Source organism: Salvelinus fontinalis, chromosome 36, assembly GCF_029448725.1.
Source record: "Salvelinus fontinalis isolate EN_2023a chromosome 36, ASM2944872v1, whole genome shotgun sequence".
Classification (NCBI taxonomy): Eukaryota; Metazoa; Chordata; class Actinopteri; order Salmoniformes; family Salmonidae; genus Salvelinus; species Salvelinus fontinalis.
Window position 1 is genome coordinate 5,798,297 of NC_074700.1, and position 9,849 is coordinate 5,808,145.

Sequence of the window (9,849 nt, forward strand, 5' to 3'; positions counted from 1 at the left end):
AAAAAAACATTTGTTTTTCCCATTTAGTTTTATTTGATTAAAAACCAAGCACAGCCTCTCCTCCTCTCAATGAAGGCTTTTTGTTGTCTGCCCAAGGCAGTAGTCAAGACTGTCGATAAAGCGTTTGGCTCCTGAGACAGCTTGGAAATCAATTTGAATCACCAAAGCTTTATTAAAATATCAGTTTGAGAGGAGTTAAACAGTGAGCTGACATTCCCTTTTTTATCTATGTATTGTAGGCAGGCCCACATTATTTTAGCCTTGCAGGTCCTGTTTTGGACGTGCTTAAAACCCCCTCCATGATGTAGGCTACGTGCTCATGTCCGTCATGAAACGATAGACGACAACCTTGGTGAATACCTCTTTTTCTGTTTTTATAATGCACAACAGATGTGCATTGATGTAAAGATTGAACTTGTATTTATAATATAATATTACAATTATAATATTTATAATGCATGCATTTATAACACCTGGATAATGAACTTCTTTCAGTAAAGCGTTTCACATTCTCTACTGGTTGAAATGAAGTCTCTCATTTGATGAAATACTGTTTATCAGATCAATGCAGATGAAGGAAATTAGATATTGGAGATGAACCGGTTTTAGAGTATTTACATGATGCATAGGAAGTGTAGTGTACTTTAAATTCTATTTCTGTATATATGAATTACAAATCAGCTTTTAACTAGTTAAATCATGTGTAACCATTGATGTCCCAGGACCAAGATTGATAAACACTGTTGAAGTGTATAATTGTAATACATACTGTACATGCAGACACAGCATCATTCAAAGACTGGAATGTGATACTCCTGGTATTGGATATGACTGAAAAATTATCTCAAAGACATTCATACCTGAACTGCACCTTTATTTGCCAAGGTAGAGTACATGATCAGTGAATATATTAAATGTACAGGCTACAATGTGGGAATCTCATGCATGGTAATAACTACATGTATATACGATTTGCATCCTTGGCACAAAGGTATACTATATTCTACTCAATAATGTCATTCATAATGTTTTGAAGTTGATACAACTGGCTATGATAGCTAAGGTTCATAGCTAGGTTCTGAACTAATATGTATACCAAACGTTTTAGGGTCCATACACAGATCGGCTACATAGCTTGCTACACATCCATAGGCATACAGGTATTTTTATACTCCATTGCACAATAATATTAGCTAGTCAGCTAGCTTGCTAAATCGCGATTTTCGTAAATTAATTTTATGAATAAAAAAATATGCGTAATCGTTTGTCTCTACATTAACTAACATATTGCTCTCAACTGTACATTTTTTTGCATGATTCGTTATGACGTTATAATCATTTACATTTGCTTCCATCCTACTATTTTTGTCAGCCATCTTTGCTGAAGAAAGTCTCCAGCCTTGGGTCGCATAGTCAAATTCGTCATCGGAACCACTCGATTGGTCATCGTGATTTGCATGAAGTTGGGAAAAGTTAATATTTTTCATCGCCTCCCACGCCACGTTCGCACCGCCCAAAGGTCCCTGCCCTCTCCGCTTCTCACCGTTTTCCGTCTATTGAAAATTAATGGGAAGCGGTGTTTCACTGCGCGGCAGCTTGTGCTAGTGTACACGGGGCCTACCTATCTACAACAGTCAATATTACTACTGTAGAGTACTTCTACTACTATTATGCCTACTTCTACCCAATGTTGGGATTAGTTATTTGGAAAAGTAATTACCTTCAATGACCTGGTTTAATGACAGAACTGTTTTTGGGAAAGTCAGATGAGGTGATTAGTTATTTGGAAAAGTAATTAGTTATTTGAAAAAGTAATTACCTTCAATGACCTGGATTAATGACAGAACTGTTTTTGGGAAAGTCAGATGAGGTGATTGATGATTTACCCGGGTTAATACTTAGTCAGAGGGTGGAACAAAAAACCCATGGGCAAATAGTTGTCATTTCGCCATTTTATTCTTCCTCTTTTTGAGACGGACATAAATAAGCCCTCTGACCTATCTAGCAGAGAAGCAGGCACAATGCGCAAGCTCACTTTACTTGCAGGTAAAAACATTCTTAATATGTTCACATATATTCTGTTTGTGTGAAATTCTTATTTTTATTGACTCTAAATATGTGCTTTTGAAGGTCTGTGCTTCGCCCTGTGCCACTTGGGTGAGTTTCCACTTAAGAAAATACATTATGACATTTCCAACACATTATTATATCAACATTTTAGGATTTTTTAAACTTGAATTGTCACTCAGTATTCATCAAGAGAATTATGTTTGTTTGTATCAGTCATCTAAAAATTGTGATATATAAGGACGATGCTACCATGAAGTTGTGTCACCCTGGGAAATTCTGACAGTGACTCTGCAAAAACCATATATGATAGACATTCTGTTCCTGTCTAAGGCTCGACCTCCCAACTGGTCTGCTACTTTACCAACTGGTCCCAGTACAGACCTGGAACCGGGAAGTTCCTGCCGGCTAATGTTGACCCTCACCTGTGTACTCACCTGATCTACGCCTTCTCCATTATCAACCCTGCCAATGAGCTTGCCACCTATGAGTGGAATGATGAGACCCTCTACAGTTCCTTCAATGGACTTAAAGACAGGTTTGCATCTTTTACCAAGACATTCTGAGATGTTCAGGGGTAATTGTTTACTGACAATAGTAATTGTATTTTTGTCATCTAACAGAAATCCTAAGCTCAAAACACTTTTGGCTGTCGGTGGATGGAAGTTTGGCACACAACAGTGAGATATCTAATTTCTTATATTTACATGGGTAAAAGGTAGTATATTTTTGAAGGATTGATAATATCTTTTATATTTCCCTAATTCTCCCTAGGTTCAGTATCATGGTTTCATCACCTAACAATCGGCTGAAGTTCATCCAGTCTTCGATCAGTTTCCTTCGGAGGCATGGTTTTGACGGGCTGGACCTGGACTGGGAGTACCCTGGAGCACGGGGAAGCCCTCCAGAGGACAAGCACAGATTCACACTGTTGTGCAAGGTGATGGTTAGGGTTATGGATATGGTTATGGTTATAGTTAGGCCAGGATGTGGACATGAAGCTAGGGTTACGGCTAGGGTTATCATTGAGCCGGGGTGTAGCTAGTTTTGGGAAACAATGCTACTAGACTTTTATTTAGGGATGTTCAGACCTTTCCATATGGCAATACATGTAATGCCATTTGAGTAAAAATACATCTGTTGTTTTTGTAGGAGCTCCTGGAGGCCTTTGAGGCTGAGGGCACGGCAGTCAGCCGCCCCAGGCTGCTGCTTACTGCTGCTGTGGCTGCTGGGAAAGGGAACATTGATTCTGGCTATGAAATTGCAGAAATTGCTAAGTAAATATGGATTTTAACATTATAACCACTATAGTCACATTTTAGAAAACCATAATACAGTGAACAGCATCCCATTTGGATTAATGAATGTGTATTAATTAAACTTGTTGTCTTCTGGGTCATTCCATATAATTTCAATCACTTTTTGACTGCACCTCTTTTGATTTGAACGAAACCTTTCATTCATGTTTGCCCATGGTGGAAGTGGTCAGAAAGTGACTTTTTGGACCTGAATGCCAAAACATTTAGGAGCTAGAGGTGCTCAAAGTTGACCACTTTTGCATACCCCACCCTACCATGAGACATTCATGTCTTTATCACTGAAAAAGATAAACTGTTGAGTTTGATATAATTTGAAAGCTGATATATGAAATCATTTGGAATGACCTTTCGGTCTTTAGATACCTGGACTTCATTAGCGTGATGACCTATGACTTCCATGGATCCTGGGAGACCTTCACAGGACACAACAGCCCTCTCTACAAGGGATCCCATGACACAGGAGACCATATCTACTTCAACACAGTGAGAAAGGGGCTTTTCAATGAATAAAACGCCATAAATCACGCTTCTAGTCTACATGTTAAATAAAATGTGAGTGTAATGAAAGTACTGTATACATTCATGCAAAACTAGTTTCAACGTCTATCTTTTCTGTCTCGATCTCTCTGGCAGGATTTTGCCATGAAATACTGGCGAGATCAGGGAGCCCCTGTTGAGAAGCTGATGATGGGCTTTGCTACGTATGGACGTTCGTTCCAGCTCGCCTCTGTAGATAGTGGGGTCGGAGCGTCAGCCAACGGTGCTGCTGCAGCCGGACCTTTCACCAGGGAGCCTGGTTTCTGGTCTTATTATGAGGTAGTAAGGCTTAATTGCGTATTTTTTTGAAAAGGTATCAAATTGATAGTTAACTTTTCGATTGAGGTAACCTGTTTGCCTTCATGTTTCCAGATCTGTACTTTCCTCCAAGGAGCCAGTGTCCAGTGGATTGAGGATCAAAAGGTTCCCTATGCCTCTAAAGGAAATCAATGGGTGGGATTTGACAATAGGGAGAGCTATGACACAAAGGTATGCAGCAGTATTCCTGGGTTATAATCCAAATTGTTGGACCAAACATCTATTTTTCAACTAAGCTAAGAAATTGCAAAAGAATCAAAGACATACTCCTGCTTTTTTCTTATGCTCTCCCTTCCTAAGGTCGGCTACCTAAAGGAAAATGGCTTTGGAGGGGCCATGGTTTGGAATCTGGATTTGGATGACTTTACTGGACAGTCATGTGGACAGGGCAGCTATTCCCTGATCAGCCATCTTCAAAAACTCCTCAACATTGGTAAATCGCATTTACAACTATTTCTTACTTGTCCAAATATATACAAACAGATCAATGTTTTTTTTGCGGTCGAGTGCTATTCTGAATAGCCATATTACATTTTCTTTTCACCCAGAAGTACCTCCCCTGCCACCTACACACACCCCACCCACAGTCAAGGCCACCACCACTACCCTTGTGCCCGGTGGTAGTTTCTGTGCAGGCAGGGCTGGTGGGCTGTATGTCAAAGCAGATTCCCCGAGCTCTTTCTATAACTGTGCTAACGGCATCACCTGGATCCAGAGCTGCTCCGCTGGCCTAGTCTTCAGTGACAGCTGCAAATGCTGCAACTGGCCCTAGGACTGTTATTTGACCTATGGGAGAGTTGGGTATGTTGAGCCATTTTTTTTTTTACATTCAGCATCACTACGTCAAGGGAAATATAATACTCTTCCTAACAAAGATATCTACATATATTTCAGGATCTTGTGTATCGCTGGAAATAATCAGAATTTATGTAATCATACTTTACCATACTCTCTTTCGCACATGTACATGTGCGCTTTCTTTTTTGTCTTTTTTTGTACCTTTTCAGGATTACAGTCAATTTGTTCATTCCTTGCTGCTGCTCAAATGAACTTCTCACTTCCTTGGTAGCTTTCTCAAAAACCTCAAGGGGGGCTAGATCACTGCTTGTTTTAAGTTTGTGTACATAGGTCACTATCTTGAGTTCATATACAAGGCACATTGCAAAGATATATTATGCATAAAATTAATAAAATGTCATCATAATTTGTATGGGGGTATGGTGGCCAATGGCTCAGCTTACCCCAAGGCAAACATTTGGACTATATTAGCCCACACAGCTACACTTTCATGCTACACTACATGACCAAAAGTATGTGGACAACTGCTCGTCGAACATCTCATTCCAAAATCATGGGCATTAATGTGAAGTTGGTCCCCCCTTTGCTGCTATAACAGCCTCCACTCTTCTGGGAAGGCTTTCCACTAGACGTTGGAACATTGCTGTTGGCACTTGCTTCCATTCAGCCACAAGAGCATTAGTGAGGTCGGACACTGAGGTTGGGTGATTAGGCCTTTCTCGTAGTCAGGTTTCCAATTCATCCTAAAGGTGTTCGATGGGTTTGAGGTCAGGGCTCTGTGCAGGCCAGTCAAGTTCTTCCACACCAATCTCAACAAACCATTTCTGTATGGACCTCGCTTTGTGCACGGGAGCATTGTGAATGGTCATGGTCATGGTCATGGTGAAACAGGAAAGGACCATCCCCAAACTGCTGCCACAAAATTGGAAGCACAGAATCATATAGAATGTCATTGTATGCTGTAGTGTTAAGATCTCTCTTCACTGGAACTTAGGGGCCTAGCCTGAACCATGAAAAACAGCCCCAGACCATTATTCCTTCACCAAACTTTACAGTTGGCACTATACATTGGTAGCGTTCTCCTGGTATCTGTCAAACTCATATTCGTCTGTCGGACTGTTAGATGGTGAAGCGTAATTCATCTTTCCAGGGAACACATTTCCACTGCTCCAGGGTCCACTGGCGGCGAGCTTAACCCCACTCCAGCCGACACTTGGCATCGCGCATGGTGATCTTAGGCTTGTGTGCAGCTGCTCGGCCATGGAAACCCATTTCATGACGCTCCCGGCGAACAGTTCTTGTGCTGACGTTGTTCCAGAGGCAGTTTGGAACTCGGTAGTGAGTGTTGCAACCGAAGAAAGATGATTTTTACGTGCTACTCGCTTCAGCACTCAGCGGTCCCATTTTGTGAGCTTGTGTGACCTATCACTTCGCGGCTGAGCTGTTATTGCTCATAGATGTTTCCACTTCACAATAACAGCACTTACAGTTGACTGGGGCAGCTCTAGCAGAGCAGAAATTTGACAAACTGACTTGTTGGAAAGGTGGTCTCCTATGACGGTGCCACGTTGAAAGTCACTGAGCTCTTCAGTAAGCCATTCTACCGCCAATGTTTGTCTATGGAGATTGCGTGGTTGTGTGCTCGATTTTATACACCTGTCAGCAACGGGTGTGGCTGAAATAGCTGAATCCACTAATTTGAAGGGTGTCCACATACTTTTGTATATACTGTAGGTTTAGGACCTTATATTTTGGCTTATAGAGACCTCAACTGATGTACAAAACAATCTACTTTGGTTTAGATACAAGCATGAAACCTATAACACAATAAATTAATTTATTAATCTGTTTTTGTACCTAACCTGCTAACCACTTTTTCCATGTGGTTTCTTCCTTCACAGACTCCATGAAATGATGACCTCGGCTCGTCCTAGATATTTGGTCACATGATTAATTCTGTGTATGGAGTTCTAACTTGAAATATACTTATTCCTGTAACTATATAAGGCCTTATCGATTATGTCACGTGGATAATGAATGTATATGTTATTGATAACTGAAGGGTGAAGAAGAGCTTTGTTTATGGAAAGTTACTGTGAGCGAAAAGGGGAACAGAGACTATAACCAAAGTCTGTCCACTAATGTGAACAGAAGGTCACTTGTAAACATCATGGAGTAGTGATCGGATAAAGAGCAACAGCGCAACATTTAGGCAGTATTGGACAACAGATAGCAGTTTGGAGAAGTTACACCCCTCATCTCATTTTGACATATAACTGCCTGTTTGATCATGTGCAAAGTGTGCTTGCAGCTGAAGCACCCAGTGGGTTGAACAAACATGGTTTGAGCTTTTTCTAGTCGTCCGTTTGAGTTTATACTCTGTTCAGAACCTAACGATGGTTTCCTAGAAACACGGGGTGGCTCAATTTAGCCCACTCTCCTCTATGTACAGCACTGAGGGGCAATTTTCACATTTTTATGAATGAAACTATATTCAGTGTATCTTCCAAACACACATGCTATGTTGATTATACAAAGTAAATATCCTGTTATAATTTTTTATTTACTGGCTTTGTGTCATCTTACGAGCTAGGTTTCCATCCTATTTGCAACAGATTTTCATGCAAATATAATTCATGCAAATATTCATGCAAATATAATTCATGCAAATATTCATGCAAATATACTCTGAATAAAACAGTTTGCCCATCCTTCCACCAGAGATGTGTTTCCATCAAACATACTTTTTCCGGATAAAAGGCTGCGGGTGATGACGTAGTGCACATAAAAAATAACTTTTGCTGTTAAATTCCCATGTACCGAATGAAAAATACAAGTTAAAGGGGAATTTCACCATGGCTCTGCCACAGCATATAGTCCTTACTATATTAACAACATTACGTGTTTGTCGTAAACATTAACATTATCCAAACCAAAAGCTAGAACGAGCACATTTTCATTTCACTGGTAGAATCGGGAGGTTTCGACTTCCTGTGTATTCATCTGTTCATAGGTGAAACAGAAAGTCCAGCATTCATAGCGAATGCAGACACCGCCCCGCTAGGTAGATGAGGCATGCCCACAAAGTTGGTTCATCGCTTTGTTTAATTTCGAATGATCAACACACAGTAATCTAATAACTTCTCTAGGCAATTTACTTTTTGAACGTTTGTTTTTCACTCACATTTGTCATCAAAATCAAATCAAACTTTATTTGTCACATGCGCCGAATACAACAATTATAGACTTTACCGTTAAATGCTTACTTACAAGCCCTTAACCAACAGTGCAGTTCAAGAAGAGTTAAGAAAATATTTACCCAGTAGACTAAAATAAAAAGTAATAATAAAAAGTAATACAATAAGAATAACAATAACGAGGCTATATATAGGGAGCACCAGTACCGAGTCAGTGTGTGGGGGTACATGTTAGTTGAGGTAATTTGTACATGTAGGTGGGGGTGAAGTGACTATGCATAGATAATGAACAGCGAATAGCAGCAGCTAGTTCCTCCAGGATTTCGTTGATTTTTTGTGTGATTTCTGCGGCCAAAAATGCTTGATTTTGAAGCAGCTTTTCTGAAATTCTGCTATACATTTTGTGATCTTTAAGTTCACGTTAATTTCATATAAACAATACAAAGTCATAGGTGCTCAGTTTTAGGATGATTTTAAGCAGAATACAAAAACAATTAGAGACATCTAAAGTGCTCAATTTTGTTTATTTTCCTGAACAAACTGCTCTGTCATAATCCATTCACACATTCGCTCATACACACCTCTCCTCTCCATTGGGCTTGGGGTTTGCTATCAACACGAGATGCACCTTCCATGCCCACTCACACTCTCTCTCTCTCTCTCTAAAAAAACAAATAGATTCAAAGCTGATCAATCGCTTTCAATTTGAGGATCGACATTTCTTTTGCATAAATTGTCTTCAAAATACTTGAGATTGCGATTTAAAAAAAAATCGAATCAAATTAATTTAAATAGCCCTTCTTACATCAGCTGATATCTCAAAGTGCTGTACAGAAACCCATCCTAAAACCCCAAACAGCAAGCAATGCAGGTGTAGATGCACGGTGGTCTAGGAAAAACTCCCTAGAAAGGCCAAAACCTAGGAAACTTAGAGAGGAACCAGGCTATGAGGGGTGGCCAGTCCTCTTCTGGCTGTGCCGGATGGAGATTATAACAGAACATGGCCAAGATGTTCAAATGTTCATAAATGACCCGCATGGTCAAATAATAATAATCACAGTAGTTGTCGAGGGTGCAGCAAGTCAGCACCTCAGGAATAAATGTCAGTTGGCTTTTCATAGCCGATCATTAAGAGTATCTCTACCGCTCCTGCGGTCTCTAGAGAGTTGAAAACAGCAGGTCTGGGACAGGTAGCACGTCCGGTGAACAGGTAAGGGTTCCACAGCCGCAGGCAGAACAGGGTCGTAAGGGAGATAAGGAACAGAAAACGTAAAAATAGAGTTTTGTGGTTGATATTAACTTTTAAAACAGTATTACCATTTCAAAAGAAAATCCAGAAAGATTGTGCTTTCGTGATCCATATTAAGTTTTACAGAGTATAAAACGGCAAAGCTGACAAATTGCACTCATTGCTTTGAGCAGCGCTCTTCATAGACAGACTGGGGAGAGCAGTGTGTCGACCACGCTACTAAAGCCAAGGTTAGTGGAGAAAAAGTTTGATTAAAACGCCACTCACCTTGATTCTTTCAGCGCTTGCCAGTCTTTCCTGGTACCACTTCAGTCATGGTGATCTGCCGCTGCTGTGGGAACTGTTCTGACATTCTCATCTGCTT

General features: G+C 40.3%; 1 protein-coding gene across 2 annotated transcripts; it reads left to right on the forward strand.

Moving 5' to 3' along the window:
- The first annotated feature begins 1,575 nt into the window (after positions 1 to 1,575).
- Positions 1,576 to 7,761, forward strand: LOC129835075 (acidic mammalian chitinase-like). 2 transcript variants are annotated; one of them, XM_055900440.1, is made up of 12 exons: positions 1,576 to 2,046; positions 2,131 to 2,157; positions 2,401 to 2,605; positions 2,691 to 2,747; positions 2,842 to 3,007; positions 3,220 to 3,344; positions 3,746 to 3,869; positions 4,020 to 4,202; positions 4,296 to 4,412; positions 4,542 to 4,674; positions 4,793 to 5,042; positions 6,941 to 7,761. In XM_055900440.1, the coding sequence occupies exons 1-11, from the start codon at positions 2,022 to 2,024 to the stop codon at positions 5,011 to 5,013; spliced, it is 1,383 nt and encodes a 460-aa protein (XP_055756415.1). In that variant the 5' UTR covers positions 1,576 to 2,021; the 3' UTR covers positions 5,014 to 5,042; positions 6,941 to 7,761. The 2 variants fall into 2 exon arrangements, with proteins under 2 accessions (XP_055756415.1, XP_055756414.1); XM_055900439.1 differs by having other exon boundaries at positions 1,579 to 2,046; positions 4,790 to 5,042.
- Positions 7,762 to 9,849: the final 2,088 nt, after the last annotated feature.